The sequence below is a fragment of the Podarcis muralis genome, chromosome 7, assembly GCF_964188315.1.
Source record: "Podarcis muralis chromosome 7, rPodMur119.hap1.1, whole genome shotgun sequence".
Taxonomy (NCBI): domain Eukaryota; kingdom Metazoa; phylum Chordata; class Lepidosauria; order Squamata; family Lacertidae; genus Podarcis; species Podarcis muralis.
In genome coordinates this window covers 61,300,785-61,320,934 of record NC_135661.1, presented here as the reverse complement: position 1 = coordinate 61,320,934, position 20,150 = coordinate 61,300,785, and the positions used below count along the sequence as shown (strand labels likewise).

General features: G+C 43.2%; 1 protein-coding gene across 2 annotated transcripts in view; it reads left to right on the top strand.

Annotated features, from left to right (window-relative positions):
* The window catches only part of CSMD2 (CUB and Sushi multiple domains 2), a 477,324-nt gene that overhangs the window by 273,654 nt on the left and 183,520 nt on the right, over positions 1-20,150 (top strand). The window contains exons 11-12 of one of the 2 annotated variants that reach the window (XM_028738980.2): positions 3,909-4,012; positions 12,006-12,118. The exons of the other annotated variant lie outside the window; for it this stretch is intronic. Of the exons in view, the coding sequence (XP_028594813.2) occupies positions 3,909-4,012; positions 12,006-12,118 (217 nt within the window). The remainder of the gene's footprint in view (positions 1-3,908; positions 4,013-12,005; positions 12,119-20,150) is intronic. 2 annotated transcript variants of the gene reach the window in all.

Genomic DNA, 20,150 nt, shown 5'->3' with positions numbered 1-20,150 from the left:
GTGGGCTTTATACCATCCATTTATCTATATTTTCTAGGAGGTCTCTTGTTATTTAATGACTCATTAAATAATTTTCAATTTTTAACTAAGAGCAAAATCGAAACTAGGGCAAAGAAGAGAGTGGAAACGTAGGGGGAGGAAAGAATACATAAATAATTCTTGGACTCCAGAAACTTGTGTCTCTGCAACAAGGTTATGGTCCACAGTGTACTACAATGTAATTAGCTATTTAATTAGGGTCAGACTTGTTAAAATGTAGTTTACTTGAATGGCTGCTTTAACTAATGATGTGTGTCACTTAACAACCCTTTGTTCTTTGCATTAATTACATTATTCAATCATTACATGGTTTTTAATAATATTTTTTTTAGTACAGGTTCATACTAGGTGGAGGTTTAATGCAACGTAGTGTAGGGAGAATAGTAAAAAGAATTTGACAAAGCCTCTTGGGGGTCAAATGCATAAAGCAGGGAGTGGAATTGTATGTATTTATTTGTTTGCTGCATTTATATACCACCTTTCTACCAAGGAACCCAAGGCGCTTGACAATTTTAAAACACTACAATAAATAAAATATAATGTACAGTTTTCCCCAGGTGGGGGTCAGCTAAAGCAGGCCCTGGTGTTTTCTTTGCCTGCTTCCCTCACTCTGTTCTTCCTTGCGAGGAGGGGGCAGAATGTGCCCACTCCCTGTGCCCCCTGCAGGTTGACATGAGTGCCAGCCATGCCCTTGTGTTTGGCAGCAATGTGGGAGGGGTCTCATGCAATAGGAGCCTTTGACATTCACACTGAATGCATGACCATTCAGTGGCATGACTAGCATGTAAAGTGTGTGGCTTGCTGGTATGATCCTATGACACTTTCCCCTTGCATATGTGGTTTCCATATGAACCATATGCGTGAATGGGCTACAGCCATCTTTGAGAAGGATTGTGCTCTTTTCCTCCCATGTACAAATGCAAACGCTTTTACCTTCACTTTGAAAAAAGTGTAAGAACTTTCACTTGGTGGCTGAGGAGTGTGGAGAGTGCTTTATTCAAATATACCACATTATATTTGTTTGCCATTTTTCCAGTGATATGTTATTACTTGGGCAGGATTGGATTTTGTTTGTTTGTTTTGATTTCCACATTGAAAGTTGCTCTTTCAGTGAAGTGTAGCTTTTTCATCCAGATATATGCAACCTGGTGGGACAACCATGGAAATCTTGAGTTTGTGGGCGCAAGTTGCTGGCCTCCCACCTCCTCTCTGAGACTCCACATGATGCCCACAGAGGAGTTCACCAGCTCAGAGACCTAGAGGTTTCAAGTCTGAATTTGGGGTGATGATGCTGATGCAGCTGTGGAGCTCTCTCCTCCTGCATTTTTTAAAAAATACCTTTCAGAAGTGGTGGTGTTAAATTTTGTGCTGGATCCCCAGATTAAGCTCTTTACAGGATTGTGTTTTCCAAAGTGGCATACAGCAAGTGAACTGCTGGGCCATACATTCAGTAAGATAATTTAAAAAATCACAAATTTGCAGCCTAGACCTTCAGGTGGTAAGCAAGTTTGGACTAAAGGTTTCTGTTGTTTCCCTGAAGGTTTCTCTTCTCCTGCCCTTTACCTATTTTATTGGTTATCAATAAATGTGAAATAGTGTTCCCAGGGGTCTGCTATCCAAGGAACTGATCAAGTCCACATCTGCTGAGTTTCAGCAATGCTGGGACTACCAGCACAGTGTTCCTGATCCTGAATAAAGACAACAACAGCAACAAAAGCCAATAAACCAGCTTTCCCCAACCTTGTACCCTCAAGTTGTGTTGAACTACAATTCCCATTATCTCTAAGCATTGGGCATGTTGGCTGGGGGCTGATGGGAGTTGGAGTCCAGCAGGATGTGGAGGTCATCAGGTTGGAGAAGGTTGATTTAGACAGTGCCTATTGCATGATACTTTTCTTATTCCCATAAATACAGTCAGATACTTTGAAGAACATCCTGTGATGAGTGTTCACCAAAAAGACACAAACATATTTCTCCGACTTTTAAAAACTTATTTTTATTTCTCTCTTCTTTAAATCAAAGTTCTGAGGAACCAGGGGCAAGTGTGTAATTAAGGTCAGCTTTGAAAATGCAGCAAGGGCACAGGACTAGCCAGCACAGCTGCTTCATCCAACAAGTTGGTCAGGCTGGGGAACAAAGTTTAACACAGCAGTTAAAAATAGCCAGTTGGCTCTGTATATCATGTCACCCAACTGGACTCTGTATATCATGTGACCCAATAGGACCTGCGGTGTCCTATTTTGGTCTTGCAGAGGCACTTATGGAGCATGGCAAGTCAGGTGTCAAGTCAGAACGAAGGAGAGCTCCTAATGAGCTACTTACTTCAAGGGTTAGAAGTGAACTGGCCCCTCTTGAACCGCTGCCTCCAGCCCACATTTCCTAGGTTTTGTCCTATTCTAGGGTCTCTTAAGGGCCAGCCCTCTGACCTGAAGAAAGGAACTTCTGCTCTGTGGCCTCCCTCCTGATGTGCTCTTCCTCCACCACTGGACTGGCAAGATACTGTGGGAGGCACTTAGCTCCTTAGACCCAGGGAATGTGCCTGTGAGAGTCCTGGTCCCAGTTCTTCATTCCTTGGTGATGTGGGAGCTGGTTCTATGGATTTTTGCTACCCAACCTCAGGTTCAGTGGTCCCCTAATCATCAGCATCAGGCTCAGAACCAGGGACCAAATCTGGATCTTTAGCTCAAAGCACTGCAGCCTCCGACTTGGTGTCATGATCTCTGCTGGGCTGTAGGGTTGTGGCATGCAGAGCAACAAGGTTGATTCCAGTCTACCTGAGAGCTTCCCAGATAGTGCAGAGATTAAGGTGCCTAGTCCCTGCTGCCAGAATACCCTGTTTGGATTCAGTGATTTACACTTGCTTCAAGCAGTCATCGATGCTATTTTTTGGTCAGCTGTACCAAAGCTGCAGTATTGTCAAACAAGCGCTGTCATTTCCCAAGATCTAGGGAATGTTAGACAGCCTGGTACTGTACAGATTTGCAGCTCCCATCAGCCTAAGCCAGAATGGCCAATGGTCACAGATTATGAGAGGTGTAGCTCAACAAGAACTGGCTTCCCCTGAAAAACTGACATGGATGCAAGCAAATTCATTCTCCTCCTCTCTCAGCCCTCCCCCCCCCCTTGACATTCAGCCCTCCTAAGTGTGCACTGAGTATGCTCTGTCTTCACAGGGCTTTATGGGGTGGGGAGCTGCCTCCTTTTTAAAAAAATATTTTTTTTCTAGTTCTACATCCTTGGGGGATACTCATCCCTCACCTTCTTTCCCAGTGGCTTAATTTAGGCTCCCTTTTCTGTTGACCCACAAGCACTGAGATTGCTTTTAAGGGGAGCAATCTCATCCTTTCTTCAAGGAGCCCAGGGCAGCATTTTTCCTCACAACAATGCTGTGAGGTAAGTTAGGCTGATTGGCCCATGGTTACTCAGTAAGTTTTATGATTGAGTAGTAAATTGAACCCAGTCTTCATATGATGCTGTAAGCACTACACCATGCTGATGCTCTTGACGTAACTGTGAGCGATATGGCTGATTTAGATGATTGCACAGCTTGAATATAGTTGGGGGTAGAATCACTGAAGTTGACTTCCTGATCATTCATTGCATCACTTCTATAACACTGGCTGTTACCCCAGATGTTCAGTGTTGCAACAACCTTTAGAAGTGGGTCAGACTGAAAGATTGTTGCTTTCCAAGGCCCACTCAGTTTCTTTTATGGCTCAGTGGGAATAGGAATAGGTATAACGCACGCCAGCTCAGCACGCTAGTCACTACTCCATATTAGCCCCAGTTTGTTCGATCCACTCCTTCTGTTAACCTGGTTCCTCCCTGACATTTCAACCATTTGTTCTAACACCATGTGTCTTTGGTAGGTCATCAAACTCAACTTTGAAGAATTCGACTTGGAGAGAGGTTATGATACGCTAACTGTGGGGGACGGTGGTCAGGTCGGAGACCAGAAGAGTGTGCTCTATGTGTAAGTAGGCTTTTCTTCATGTAATTCTGGTTGGGTTTTTGCTTGAGTGTTCATGTATTCATCACTGTAGGCAGTTTAGACTTCTTTGGCAGAAAGCACATGCTCACTTTTGTTTACTAAATAATTTGCTGGGGTGGCCTGGAGCAGAGAAGCAAATGTGTCTTACTAGAATGGTTACTCTGTTGGGAGAGAGTTGCTGGTGTTGGATTGTGGCAAGGGTCTCAGGCAGGTAGTGATAACGGACCTAGATTAAAGAGCTTGTTCTCTACAGCAAGAAGTTATTTGTTTTGCTAGGCCTTGCAGAAATGGTAGCTTACACCAATTCTTCTGCCTCAGCTCTGTAACCACTTCCTCTGCTGAGATGCCACAGGTCTCTCCAGAGACCCACACCAATGACTCTGGGTGGCTGCCTGTTCTGTATCACCTATTAATTTTCAGTATATTGAAAGCCTGTATACATAGGAAGCTGCCTTATACTTGATCCATCTATTTCAGCATTGCCTACACTGACTAGCAGTATGTGGGGCATTCATAGTGTTTGAAATGTCTATCTTGGGGAAATAGCAGAGCAGTGTCCATGGCTACATACTCTGGGTTGAGAGAACCAAGAAGAAATGGGAAGATGGTGGCTTCTTCCATTTACACAGCTGGTGGTGCAGGGTAGAAAGGGAAGTGGGCAGCCATTTATCAAGCTGAATGCTGCATTTGGTGTGCCATGGATTGGAGGCAAATCAGAGTCAACAGTGGCAGTCTTCCCTCCCCACCCCCACCATCAAGTTCTGAAGTGGGTTTTGAGGAAGGGTTGAAAGGAATTGGAGAGACATTTGGTGGTTCAGGTTTGGAGCTATTCAGTTGTCATTTTCCGAATGCAGCTATTGGACTAGTTAATGTAGCCACTGGGGTAGCTAGTACTTGTGTAGGATTTGGTGGCATGGGTTGTTATGGAAATGTTTTGATATAATTGTGAGTGATTGCAGCTAGAGACAAGGCAAAATGGATTCCCCCACTCACCTGCCCCAAATATAGCACTCTCAATGGATGGGGTAGTACTGAACTTTTTAGGGTATTGAACCCAAATTCCATATTACATGGAAAAGCAGGAATGCTGCTGAACAGTATGTCCCTGGTAATGTGTTGATGAAAAGAAGCCTGTTTTGACATCATCAAGTTCCCATTTTCTTCTCCCCTTAAGCTTCATTGGCTGCCACTTCTAAAAGGAGGGGAAACACTGGCACAAATGATGTCAAATTGAACACACTTCACCAATCAATACTGAGGAAACACAGGGCATTTTCCAAAAAGCGTCTTGGCCATATTTGGAGCTGTGAAAGAGTTTTCCCCAGCTCCCAATTGCAAATTGCTCATCAAAGGTTTTGCGTCTAGTTATTTGGATCCCATTTCATCCTTTGATCTATGTGGCTTAACATAACTCTAAGCAATAAAAGCAATTCAAGTTCTAAAGTATGCAAAACTATAACAAATAAAACAAAGCTGTGCTTGGAACAACAGACAGTTTAAAGAACTTTCTACACTTAAGTGGAGGATAGAAATCAAATAAGCCTTTTCACAGAGTTCCTGTTTCTACCAGTCACGTTGAATTCCTCTTGGTGCTTATGGAAAAGTTAGAGTGATTGTCAAGGAAAGGAGGTCACCCCCATAGTGTTCCCCAGTCCCCTTCTGCTAAACAGAAGCTCAAGTTGACCTTGAGGCTATAAATGCATTTAGTAAGTGATCATTCAAACCACATTACACTAACTGCCTGGGAAAACAAGTGCATTAGATTGTGCCAGCACTGAATTATGGGGGAAGCTAATGCCATTACTGATTTCACTCTCAGCACAAAGGAGTAAGCAGACTTGGTCTTTATTTGAAGATGGGTGGACAGATGGACGGATGAATTATGCATTGAGAGAAGCATGGGGACAAGACACACAGAATCTGGGAGAGGGAAATATTTTCCTTCTTCCAACAGGTTAACTAGTTCCAGTTCAGATGACCCTGCAGCAAAATTTCTGCTGGGAATTAAGTTTGGACAAATGAAGAGATTCCGCTGTAACTTGGAAGTGTCAAGACAGACACTGTGCAAACAGATGATTTAGCTAAGTGCACTGAAGATGTCGGGTTATCATGGTACTCCAGAGGAAATGACAGCTTTCATGCCATTTACATTTCCCGTAGGAAATTAGAGAGCTGAAAAAGGTGCAGGAAAGGGCAACCAGAAGTACTGCAAGATGCAGTGATGGCCACCAATTCAGGTGCATTTAAAAGGGAATTAGGCAAATTCATGGAGCATAAGGCAACAAGCGATAATGGCCATGTACTTCTTTCAATGCTGGAGGTAGTATGCCTCTGAATACCAGCTGCTGTGAATCAAAAGCAGAACAAGTGGACAGCATTCAGGACAAGTAGTCCTTCACAGTCAGCTATCGACTAGTGGAATTTGCTACTGAAAAGAGGATGCATGATATAGTCATCAGTGGCTACTAGCCATGATGAATAAATGTTCCCTCCAGATTCAGAGGCACCACCATGCCTCCGTATTACCAGTTGCTGAAGAACAATCATGGGAGAGGGCAGTTGTTTTCAGGTCCTGCATATGGGTTTCCTAAAGGCATCCATCTGGCCAGTATGGGAAGTGTGATGGTGGACTAGATTGCTCTGACCCACCCACCAGGGTACTTCTGATGTACCAAACTTGAAGGTCCATCTCATAGATTTCTTCAGTTCCATAACATGTGGCCTTTAGAGCATATCTGTGAGAACAGATGCTGGGCTAGATGGGTCATTGGCCTGATCTAGCAGGCTATTATTATTATTATTATTATTATTATTATTATTATTAAGATTTGTTAGTCGCTTTATCTTGCCCAAGGTAACCCAAAGCAAATTAAGTTCTATTAAATTTGTTAAGAGCCTCTGTTGTCCTCTAAAAAGTCGATTACTGAATTTTATACGAAGCGCTTTGTATGCAATATTCATTACCACTTTTAGCTCCTTTTGCATCTTCTCTTCCCACCCCCCTTTCATTCCTGCCATGTGCACATTTTGAAATCTTTATTAAATCTTCTATATAACTTGGAAAGTGGTTTGACTGTCTCTTCGTTATGCATTTGGACATCTCTTAAGATATTGTAACCAAAATTTGCATGATGATTCCTGAGATCGAGCATGTTTTCCCGTGGATTCCATTTTGAATAAGTAGAGTACTGAACCTTGCAAAACTGCCATGACTTCAAATCTGCAATGTTTTGGGGGTTTATTAGAATTCCTGAGTGTTGCCAGGTACAAAAGTGCTAGTAAATAAATAGAATAAAATCCTGACCTTCTCTCTCTCTAGATATATACAATAATATGAATATTGTTTTTCTTATCAGGTGCCTTACCAATACACTTGAGCATATGCACGTGTCAGTAAAATGCATAAGATTAATTATCGAATTAGAATATCCACAAATTTCCACCACTTTCAGCATTGAAAAGCAATCTTGATGGGTTCATTTGTACCGTCAAAATATTCTCCTCGCGTAGATCAGATTTCAGGGCAAAGTGATATTCTGAAACAATAAATGGACAAAGAAGATGAAATTATCCCCCCTCTTCTTCTCTGTTATTCCTTCAGAAACTCTAGGTCTGAGTCACGGGTTCCTGGGGAATCTTGGCTCAAACAAAGCCTGAGTTCTGGACTCTTGTTTTGGACACACTTTTTAACTGTTGCCCCACTGTTAATATTTTACACTGGCTACTAGATTGTTTACACAAACAAGATTCAGAGGATTTATCTCAGAGTTGCTTTCCTCCATTTAAAACAAGAAAGAAATTCAGGTTGGTTCAGCTACATCATCTTTCAGGTTGTCTTGAGCCATTTACTGGTTGCTGTGACTGAATCTTCACACGCAACAGAATGAGATGGTCATCCTCAGGTGGTAGAGTGAGAGGGAGATCAGTTCACCCAATATGATTGTATAAAAAACAAACCGGAAAACCCTTCCCTGCCAATAGAAGCCTAGCACAGGTTGGGACCTTTCTCCTCATGGTGTCGCTTTTTTTTCTTTTTCTTTTTTTCTCTTGTAGGGAGTTTTTACAAGGGGATAATTAAAAAGTACAGTTCTGCATTGAAATGGTACAGGCCACTCTACCCCCCCCCAAAAAAAAAATTCTTCTTAGTCAGGTCTGAATTTACCTTCCAAACCTGCACCTCATCTTTCTTTTGACAATTGTTGTGCAAGAGCACGCAAGCACTGTAAGGGGCCCATGCTCCACTATGAGTCCAGCACCTCTTGGGACATGTATGTGCTTTTGCTGGGAGAGAGACTAGAAGGATTGGGACCCTGTTGTTCTCTAGCAGCATAGTCGGGCCTCTGCTTCAGATTGAGGGCAAGATGAAATAGCCATTCAAAAGACTTCAGGTTAATTCTGGAAAGGCTTTCCAAGTAGAAGTTCCCAGTGAAAAGATAGAAGCAAGGGCTGGAGTTTTGCTGACAACAGCCAAGGGGCGAGGCATGCAAAAATAAAAAGATTGGGAATTGTGAGCTGTACATTGAGTTGTTCATTTGCAGACAAAAAGCTGGTCAAAATGTGCAGTACAGGGGTCAGGAGAATTAACAGCGAACTGTTTCAGGCAGTAACTGGGATACTGACAGTCTGAAGCTTAGATAAGGCAGAAATGTTTTTGGTCTGGAGGTCTGAAAACTGTACCAGGATTGGATGTTAGAACATCAGAGAGCCTGCTGGACCAGGCCACTGACCCCTCTAGTCCAACATCCTGTTCTTACGGTGGCCTATTGGAAATCTGAAAATAAAAGACCCAAGCACAAGAGTACTACTCCCTTCCTCATGGTTTCCTTAAAATGGTATTTGGAAGCATTATTGTCTCCAGCCATGGAGGCAGAGCGAATGCATCAAGGCAAGTTCCCAGGTATGCTAGCATGCATCACGACTCATTCCCAGGTGCCCTCCCCTCCAGGCAGTAACCAGACCCAGACCTGCTTAGCTTCATCAAGGTGATGGCTTCATGTACCTTTAGGATCTAAACTGGGACCAGGCTACAGTGACTGGCCCAAAGGTTATCCAGTGTGCTTTGGGTTGGGGAATTTAAACGTGAGTCACCTCAGTCCAAACCTGAGGCTTTGTCAACTGCTCCACACTTGCCTTACTTGCACCTGCTGTTTGACTCGCACATAGTGTGGGACTTTTGCTTGAATTGATTGGAGAGATTTTCCTTCTCTTTACTTTTCTAAAGAAGTTTAGGCTGCTTTTCCACAATTCAATGCACAGGAGCCAGTAAAAGAAACCAAAGGAACAATAAACCAACCCTACAAATATAAAAGCATTGAAATCAATAAAACAACCATCAAGCAATCACAAGACTATCATAAAAACAACATCAAAATAATATATTACAAAATCCACAGGAGTGCAACAACAACCAGACTATTATCAATCAAGATAGCAGCAACGTAATTGGTTCAAATCTGCTTCCCCATAAACCTGGCGGGAGACTGAGATTTTCACTAACCACCTAAACATCCCTGTGTTATAACTGCAAGAGCTTCCCTGAGGAATGGATGCTATGGAATTCCAAGGGCATGAACCCCATCCCTTACCATGATGGGTAATCATTGCTTGTGTTTCCTGCTTGTGGGGCACTCTAATCTAGGTTAACAGTAAACAGATTGAGATCTGCAGGTTTTACAGAAGGTCAAAAGAGATTTCTGACTCAGTCTAGTTGTTGCTGTTGCTAAACAACTGAGTTATCCATCCACTCTACAAAAAGGGGGGGAGGGAGAAAAACTTGGAGACAGTACCAGAGTTGATGATGTGGTGTTTCTCATGTAGTTTGCCTTGTGTGGCTCTTTTAAACCCACCCACCCCTCGAAAAGAAAACCCAACAATGGATCAGGACCATGTCACGTGGTGAAAGGGATTTGACCTTTCGTCTCCCAGCAAGGACACTGTCATTTTGACAAGGGACAAATGCATCTATATATGGTGCCATGAGTATTTTCTTCTCATTGCAAATAACAGGTGCAAGGGGGAGGATTTCATGTGGGGACAAAGAATTTAAACCCCCTAACACACACAACGCTCCAAATCTACTCCACAGCTTTTTTTTTTTTAATGTTCAGTTAAGCAAGGGCAAACAGTCGCACATCTAGTTCCCACCTCAGGTCTAGTGTCATACTATAGTGTCTTCCCCTCAGCCCTCGTTTTGCAGGGTTTAGTCTGAAGTCTGCTTATCCTTTATCTTGTTGTTAGATGTGTCAGGTTAGTTGATCTGGAATGAGTCAGCCTAACCTTGAAGCTAAGGATTGGATGATGATCCCTTGATTTATGATTCTGTGAACTCCTTGGGACTTCGTTGCTCCTTGGTGGATCATGAATCCATTGACGTGGAATCAGGCAGCATAGCCACATCCCTGGGTCTTTGGCCCTGACTGAGCTAGGAAATACATCTGTTTGAGGTCCCTCATTCCCACAACAGTGAAAACCCCAAATGTTTAAGAGTTCTTCTTTTGATGTCAACACTGGTTTGTCTTTGGGAGAATTATGCCATAACATTTATCTGGAATGACCAAATTGACAGGGATTGATTTCAGGGTATTTGTAGGCACAGACTTGCACAGAAATGAGGGACAGCAGAGTTTAAGATACTTGAGATGATGCCTGTATTTTAGACTAATGATTTACAGCACAGTCCTAATTTTGTCCACTCAGAAGTAAATCCTATTGAATTCAACGGGGCTTATTCTTAAGTGAGTAGAGGAGTTAGGAGTGAAGCCTTAGAGGCAGTTGGTGCTGGTGGGTTTGGTTTGAGTATTATTTTAACTTTACATTACATTGGGTTACATTCCCCATGTTGACTATGATCTGTACCTTCAGAAAATATTGATGCAGGCCATCTTTGGTAAGGAAATTATATTCTGCCCTCTAAAAAGACTGTATTAGTGAAAACCATTGGGTTGTCAACACTCAATTTTGAGAGTTCTGTTACTTGGATGAGGCCAGTGGAAATGGGGGCAAGTTTAGGGGCAAGACAATGTGGGGAAGTGGATGTGATAAGAATCTGCCCAGGTTCTGTTGCTGTATTGCCATGCTACACTGCCACAAACCATACAGCCTTTCTTGACTCAACAGATTAGGGGCAGGGCAGTTAGGAAGCACCCATACATTCCTGTTCCTACTGTCATATTGTACACAGCAGTGTGTGAGTGGTGTATAGCAGCCAAGTTTGGTGGCCTTGCTTGTTCATGAGTTGGCTACACAATTCATATATGCACACTAAGGAGAAGGGACGCAGCTTGCTTTTACTGAAAATCTCTGGCAACTGAGCCAACCTTACTACATAAAATCCAGCTAGATCATCCTCCCTCATCCCCAACTGTGTCCTATCCTGGTCTTGAAAGGGAGCCCAACAGAGGCGGACAGCAATGTAGTTCAGGTGCTGCAGCACAACAGATTGAACAACTTGCTCCACTGAAGGCTAAAGGTGAACTGAGGCTTTTGTAGCCTGAGCCTCTAGTCCATCTCTTCTAGGTTCCACCCCCTTCTTGAGTACTACAGTCCTTAAAGGGTTTACACTCTGGCCTGCAGATGAGAACCTCTTCTGCAATCCCTGGTCTCCTGGTGCCTTTTCTGTACCTTTGGACTGTGAGGTAGGTCAGGAAGCACTCCATTTCTCAGCCCCAGGGGCTCTGAATTTGTGGTGCTGGTGCTGTCGGATCTATTCCAGAAGGCTGCTGCCTTGGGTTTAACAGAGGTTCAAGAACTTGGTCTGACTCCTTAGCTATTGACCCTGAAACATCTGGTTCTGTGTCTGCTGGAATCTGTGGTCAGGCCAAATCAGTTGCCTTAGCAAAATCTTCGCTCCTTGCATTTTTATTTTTATTTTATTTTCTGCCTCAGGACGAACTTCCACCCCAAAATTCAGTTAAATTGTTGCCTTCCGTTGATGTTACTGTTGCTATTACCATTCCTTTGTCTTCTTTGTTGACAGTTTAACAGGCACAACAGTCCCTGATCTGATTGTCAGCACCCAACATCAGATGTGGCTTCTGTTCCAGACAGACAGTGTGAGGAACTTACTGGGATTCAAAGCAACATATGAAGGTAATCCAGGTTAATATGTTGATTAATCCCCTCCTGCAACTTCCCTGAAGTTTTCTTGTCCAGGTGAATCAAGGGTTACAAACATAACACAGGGCAGTGCATACAATTGTACCTTTTATGCAGTTCTTGCAAAAGTACTGCATATTCTTCTCAATTCTTAGAAGTTCAGAGTTAAATAACTAGATATGTGGCTTCCAAACTTTTCCCCATTGACTTGCCTGCAGTGGAAACCAGGGCTATTGGGACCCACAATCATGCTGTGTGAATTAAAAGAGCAACCTAGAACACACTCAATATTATAAAATGAGAAGAGAAGGAATAAGTACGGTCATACCTTTAAAGTCGAATGGAATCCATTCCAGAAGTCCATTCGACTTCCAAAATGTTCAAAAACCAAATTGCAGCTTCTGATTGGCTTCAGGAAACTCCTACAGCCAATCAGAAGCTGCAGAAGCCCCATTGGATGTTCAGGTTCCAAAAGAACATTCACAAACCAGAACAATCACTTCTGGGTTTGCAGCGTTTGGGAGCCAAAATGTCCGAGTTCCAGGGCGTTTGGGATCCAAGGTATGACTGTATGCCACTTTGAGCTGCTTGGAGGAAAGGCAGGATATAAATATAACAAATAAATGCTCCTCAGCATTACAGGGGCACATCAGTAGTGGTGTTCCAGACAGTGGCTTCAGCTAGATGAGGATGTAGCCCAAGATGGGGCAAGGTGCTAGGTACAAGTATGTACAAGTCTTATGTTCATGTTCTAGTCAGGCAACATCATGCAAAGCAGAGATCATGTTCCAAGAAAAGCAGCAGCACCTTGGACAGCACCCTGTGAAACATGAGCTGAAATGTTGCTTCAGTAGCAAGCAAAACTAGACTAAGACTTAAATGGAATTGCAGCTCCATAGATGATTAGGTCCACCTCTGAAGTGATGGAGTTTAGGCTGCTTTGGTAGCCTAAATCCAGTAGCACAATGATTTCTGCTGGGGCATCTGAGCAAGAATCTAAGGAAGGCACCATGAGCTTCTAAGGCCAGAGAAGTTCTGGCAAAAGAGGCTCCTCTTGCAGTAGAGTTTCAAGACAGTGGGAATGTCTGGGGCTAGTTCTGAGGGAAAATCCCTCTCCCTCTCCAATATTTCCTCCAAATTCTTGGCCACATCTCCTAAAGATGGAGAGTCAGACCACACATTCATGGAAAAGTGATGAGTGACTTTTCAGGGCAACTTCCTGCTATCACTGTTTCTTTTGGTGAAGTACTACCAATGGAGTCTACAGCTGTCTCCATTCACCATGTGAAAACCAGTGGCCTCAATGAGTGTCTGGGTGCTAAGAATACACAATTTAAGGGGGATTTCCAGTGCATACAAATGTATATGAGGTATTCAAAGGCAGGCACCTGCAGGGTGACACTTTAGTATTCAGTGACTATTAAAAAAATCAAAGAGTGGCTTTGTGTTTGACTATGCTAATATGTTCCTTAGCACAATGGGAAACAAGGCAAGACAAAAGAAAATTTAACGTGGAACAATTAACCACTGAGAGAGAACTTGTCAGGAGGTTTGCTGAGGACTATGCCACACAATCCCACATTTCATAAGGGAAAGTTTCTTACAATTTTTGGGTTGTGTTTTTCTTTTCTTTATAAGAAAATTGCTTCTGTTCCTTTCCCTTTTGTCATGGTAATACTGATCTCCCATCATGTGTCTACTGAGTTGTAGGAGCTGGCTAAAGTATTGGGAAGAAGTCTTCCCCAGCCTAGCTACTTGAGTTTCTTTAAATGGGCTTTAGGGATTGAACCAAGGATCTTATTAATGCAAAATGTGTACTCTATCACTGAGATCTGAGACCTCCCTAACATAAGGAGAGCCAGGTCAAAGGCACCCTATCTAATCCCTGTCTATTCCAGCAGCCTGTTCTCACAGTGGATAAGCAGATGCACATTGGAAGCTTGTCAGCAGAACCTTAGTGCAATAGCACTCTCCTCCCTTGTGATACCCAGCAGCTGGTACCAGCGGGATACAGCCTCCAGCTGTGGAAGCAGAATGTAAACATTGTGGCTAGCAGCCACTGATAGCTGAGTATGCAAACCTATGCAGCTTCATTATACTGTTGGTCCATTTAAATCAGTATTGTCTATTTTAGGACCAGCTCTAAATGTAGGAATATGCACCAAAATGTATATTTTGATGAAGATAATATGCATAAGATTTTTTATGAAGATCCCCCCCTTTTTAAAAAAAGTTCAAAAATTGTTACAGAAATAGGGTAAACTGAAGAGTGGAAAAATGAGAAACTCATATATATATATAAATTATCAGATTCCTCCATCCCCAATGACCAAACGGCAGCCTGTTGTTGTTGTTGTTGTCCATTTGTTTGTTTTAGTTTGTTTGGATGCCAAGTATCCTGCTTTGTTTAACAAAGCAAAATACAAGGCTCAGAACTGATACTGTGTAAATGGAGAGGAGACGGCTTCTCAGAGCATAGGCTAGGTCATCTTGACCTGCTATTTCGGGTGATCACCTGTTCCTTCTGCCTGCTGCTTGTTGTTGCCGCTGACAATCTGGTCCAGGTATCTGGCTCCACTTTCTGTGCAGAATTGAAAGAAAACATAATGGCAGAGAGTGTGTGTGCTGAGAGTTGGTGTAAACAGCAGAAAAGGTTGTTGGGAGCAATGGGACCTTAGTTCACTAGTACAGTCTATGCTGTGTATGCAGAAGTTTTCAGGGAGGTTCATCCCCTGGCAACTCGAGACTTCCTGGCATCTTCTATTAGAGACCCTGGAGAGCTACTAGTAGTATAAGGAACATAAAAAGCTGCCTTTACTGAGTCAGTCCATTGGTGCACTGAACTTGGTGTTGAGTATGCTGACTGGCTGTGGTTCTCTAGGGTTTCAGGCCCTTGAACCAGGAGATGTGCCTAGCATGTACTATGCCACATCCTGTATAAATAGCCACTCAACTGGCTCCTGTATTGAGCAAGAAAATCACCTCTAGGAGATCAGAAAATAAGTTGGTTTTGCAACTTATATGGGTTTATTCCATCCCCAACTAGGCTGTCAGAGTATGCTACACATAATTGACATAACCTTTCCACCCACACAAATCTAACAAAACAAACAACATGTTGACCAACAACTTCTGTAGAATTATTTGCAAAATAGCACAGCTTGAAACATAAATGGGTTTTTCATCTTGCTGTGAGACTTCAGAAATCACACATCCCTCCTACCCTGGGAGGAGGGGACAAGAATTAGTGTTGCTATGCATTGTTTTGAGTTTATGTTTTGGCTCTGAAAGTTGTTGTTCAGGTGCAGATGGGCACAAACATGTTTATCATCCTTCCACTGTTTTGTGTGCTTTCCCATGCTTGTGTGTAGTCATAAGATTGTAGCCAGTGTTAATCCTACTCAGAGAAGACTCATTGAAATTAATGAACATGACTGACATGGGACTACTCTTGAGTAGAACTTGGTTGGATACAGCTCATAGTTTGCAAAGACTGTGGCTGTGATGCAACCACCGCCACAAGGAATTCTATCCAGTCGGTCATAGAACCACAGAGTTGTCCATGCAGTCCAACCTTTTACTACAGAACGTTTCCAACTACCTCCAGCAAGGGAAAGCCCATCCACCCTTGGCCCCATTGCTGGAATGCCCTTACCATGAAGAGATGCTGCCTAACGCTCAACCAAAATCTACCCTCCCTTAATTTAAGACCACTAGATCTAGTCTTGTCTTCTGGGGCAGCAACAGATAACAAGTCTCTGAACCTAATTCCAGTTAGTCCTCATTGTTCTGACTTAAAAGGGCTTTGCCCAAAACTAGACATGATGCTGAACCATGCAATCGGGGATCGTATATTGATCACAATGATAAAAGTACCATGCAGCCAATCAGATTAGTTTTGATGCTGCTAAGTGCAAATGAGGTCCATCGCATTGTCCTTGCTCTGGGTGTAGATGTGAGGAAGGAGAATGCATCCACACTGTCTTATCATCAATATTGATGTTCCCTGTTTCATCAAGCTTCAAGACTTTCAGCCTCATGCAACTCTGCTTGCACTTATTTATATGTGGACTAGCTCGGGGTTGGAGATGCACATCAAGATGCAGACACCATCCTTGGGATGACCATTCAAATGTCCATCCACATTCTGCTCAAACGAGTCAATTATGTGTGACTGGATTTGGGTGAAAGAGAGTTAGACCAGTTGTCTTAGCATAGGTGTGGCCACCCTTCGGTCTGGGAACCAAATGTGGCTCTCTAGGGCTCTATGTTTCCTGTGGGACTCTTCCCACACCACATCCCTTCCCAGTCCTACATCCTCCATTCCCTGGCTCCACACCCCTGTGGTCCTGCACTGCACTATCCTGGAATGATTTTGCCTGGCTGAACTGTGATAATGCCTCTTGCTTGTCTGGATGAATGATAGAGACTTAGGGTGGTATTCAACTAAGTTCTACTCAACATAGACCCATTGAAATTAAAAGACCTAACTTGGTCATGTTCATTAATTTCAATGGGTCTCTGCTGAGTAGAACTTAGTTTTACTGCACATGCCTATCATTCCACCTCTTCTGCCTCCACCCACAGCTGACATGAGGCCTCTTGGAGGATGTCCTTGAGGGAGTGTAACCCTTGGACCAAATATATACATATATCCAGCCAACACATCTTCCACTCTACTTGCAAACAGCTTTGCACTGTTCTGCAAAAGGGGAGGGCACACAGCAGTGAGCAACGTGTTTGTGAAACATGCCCCCTCCTTCAGCTCTAGTGTGAATAGCAAAAATACAGAAAGCATCACATGTAACCTGCTGGGAGCCTTCCCTTGGGGGTAGCCTGCTGCTAATTGAACCAGCTGTGTGCAAGGCAGTGGGAAGTGTAGTGGTGATGCATCCTGCCTTGAAAGCATTTTTGAGTTGGAGCACAGAATGAGAAATTTGTAGAGGAAAGCAGCAATTAGAGGGCTGCCAATTAGGTGATGAAATTATATGCAACATACTTGCAACCTGGATGTAGTTTCACAGCCAGCTTGTCTGAAAGAAAGTACAGCTAATGGATCCTTGTTAAACCTAGATGGAAATGGGGGTGGGGGGGAACCTCACCAAACATTATCTGGGAGAAAGGGGGGATATTGGCTTCTGTAGCATGCTTAAATAGCTATATATCCTGGCAAGGTTCTCCATCCTGGAGCGCCAGTCTGGAAATGTAAGTGTTAATCTTATTCCTGATAATAAGGTAGCAAAGGAGAAGAAAGACATCCAAGGGTAAAATGGTGAGGAATGGGTGGTGGTGGAGGAAACACACTGGTCCAGCTATAGTATTGCTTACTGTTGTCCAGAAAATAGAATGTTGGCCACAGATTTAAGTATCTCCCATTGCCAAAAAAGCAATTTGCTACACCTACTGTGGGTTAAGGATTGGGGAAACATTCAATTCAGTTCACGTTTGAAGGCAAACCTACCTAATTTGCACTTTTCACAACAATAAGCAAACGGAAACACAGCCGTTCTTTAAAATTCACACCTCTCTGAATTTTGCAATGCCATTCTCCAGCGAAGTAATAGGGGCAAGAATTCATTTACTAGAGTCAAGTGTGCATAAAAAATTCATATATCAGGAAAACAAAACAAAGAAGTGTATATTAGGAGAAATTAGCACTAAGATACTGCTGAATTTTCATGAGGACTTTGAAAAACTAACATGGAAATGTGGAGAACTGAACTCAGGGAAAGCAGGATGGTTTTATATATTTTTTATTTTATTTTTACGTATTTCACAGCGGCCTTGTATATCCTGACAATGGCATGAATCATCTTTCAACTTACAGAGTGTCTCTCAGTTGGTGAGCAATACAGTCTGCTCACCCTGAGGCAAAACTTGCAACCAATTTTACTCAAACCAGTGACTCCAGATTCCTAGATTCATAGCAAGCTGGTTTTCACTGACCTAAAGTCTGATGCAGGTTATGTGAACCTATGATTGCCCCGACAACAGGCCATCTTTATACTGTAGCAGTGTGTGGCTTTAGAAATAAAAACAAAGATCCACATGCAGTGGGGCTCATGATCAAGGTCATGCCTGAGTCACAATGAGGCGTGGAGATTTCCCACATGTGTGGAAACGTTTTCTCTCTCCCCATCCACAAATTTACCACCAGCTAGGCAAGGATTACAAGCAATATGCTTTTGGAGATTGGTCAGTAGTTCAGCTCACTGCATGGGAGCCAGTGTGGTGTTTTGGTTAAGAGCGGTAGTCTCATAATCTGGTGAACCGGGTTCGCGTCTCCACTCCTCCACATGCAGCTGCTGGGTGACCTTGGGCTAGTCACACTTCTTTGAAGTCTCTCAGCCCCACTCACCTCACAGAATGTTTTGTTGTGGGGGAGGAAGGGAAAAGAGAATGTTAGCCGCTTTGAGACTCCTTTGGGTAGTGATAAAGCGGGATATCAAATCCAAACTCTTCTTCTGAAGATCCCCCCCCCCATTTTGAGGATAAGGAGGGAAAGTCTCCTTGTGACACCACCAGGATGTCAGACATAGATGTGAAATGGGATCTCAGGAAAGGCAGACTTTGGGCTTTCAAATTTCAGTGGCAGCCCTTCGTCCTGCCACCTCTTGCCTTACATTCTACATCATCATTGCAGCACCCCCTGCAGGGCCCTCTCGGCTTGGCACCCAGTGTGGGCGAACCGGTATCAGTTTTGCTCTGGTATCGCAGTGTGAGAACCTGTGACAAAAGTGGGTCATATAAGAGTGTAGGAGTTGCCTCAGGCAGTTTGTAGGCTTCTGCTTGGGTGAGCTACCTGAGGAAGCAAAATGTATTGCTAAGGTTAGCAGCATATCACATGTGGAGGGAAGGGGTGTTGGCACAGCCCTAAGTCCCCACTGAGGTTTTCCTAAAGCAGCGTCTTCCAAGTTTAATCTGGATGTTCCTGTTCAGGCACATTTGTGGGATTTCAAGAGAAACAAAACTAGTATAATTGTTAATATGTTTTTGAAAGCCACAGCCCACCGCTTTATCAATAAATTGAGTGTGTTTATTACACTTATATTACATCTTTCCTCCAAGGAGCTCAAGGCAGTGTATATGGTTCTCCTCCCCACAGCATTGTCACACAAAAAACCTGTGAGGTAGATTAAGCTGAATGATAATAAATGTTCCAAAGTCACCCAGCAAGCTCTGGGTCTCCCTAGCAACTAGTCGCTATCCTGCAGTAGCTTCTCAAAGTGGCTTACAACTCTCCCCCCCCCCCACACGTTATGAGAACAGCAGAATTTCTCAAGTGTTGGGGTGGCTTGCACACAGACCCACCACAAGTTCATCGCACCTTGCTCAACAAAGTCTCCTGAATACAATACCTTGATCTTACACCAATGTAACATGACTATCCAGCACACCTGTCTGGAGGTGGGTGGAAGAGAAGAAAGTAGTGAGCATGAGGTGTATGGGAGGGGTGCTTGTCAGCTTGACTCCCCCTTTCATAATCTATTAAGATTGGCCCTCTCGGCTGGACTTCATTATAGTAGCCGAGTACCTTATTTAATCCGCTAATTAAAGTCTTTAGTGGAGCTGAATTTTCATATTGAAATGTAATTGGATAAATAATAGACTTAAATAAGCAAGTCTCTGAGGGGGAAACTGTGTGTGTGCGCATGCACATGTGTGTGTGTGTTGGGTTTTGTTTTTTTAACAAAAATAGTTTCTCCTATTCTGTTATTTTTCCAATCCTTTGGTCATGTAAAGCCAATTTGTGTTCCAAAATTCTCAGAGTTCTTGAATTCACTACAGTTACAGATTATGTGGTTACTAGGGGCTGTGCCCCTGCTTGTTTTGCTTGCCAACGCCTCTGCCATTCCCCCTAGAGCTTCCCCTTCCATCCACATGAAGCTACTATGCTCATTTTTCACTTTCCCTCACCCATTTGTTGTTGTTGTCTTTAGAGTACCACCCTCCTTAATTTTTAGCCGCCACTCATTTATCACATTTGTATCCTGGCTTTTGTCCAGGAACTCAGGGCAGTGTACAT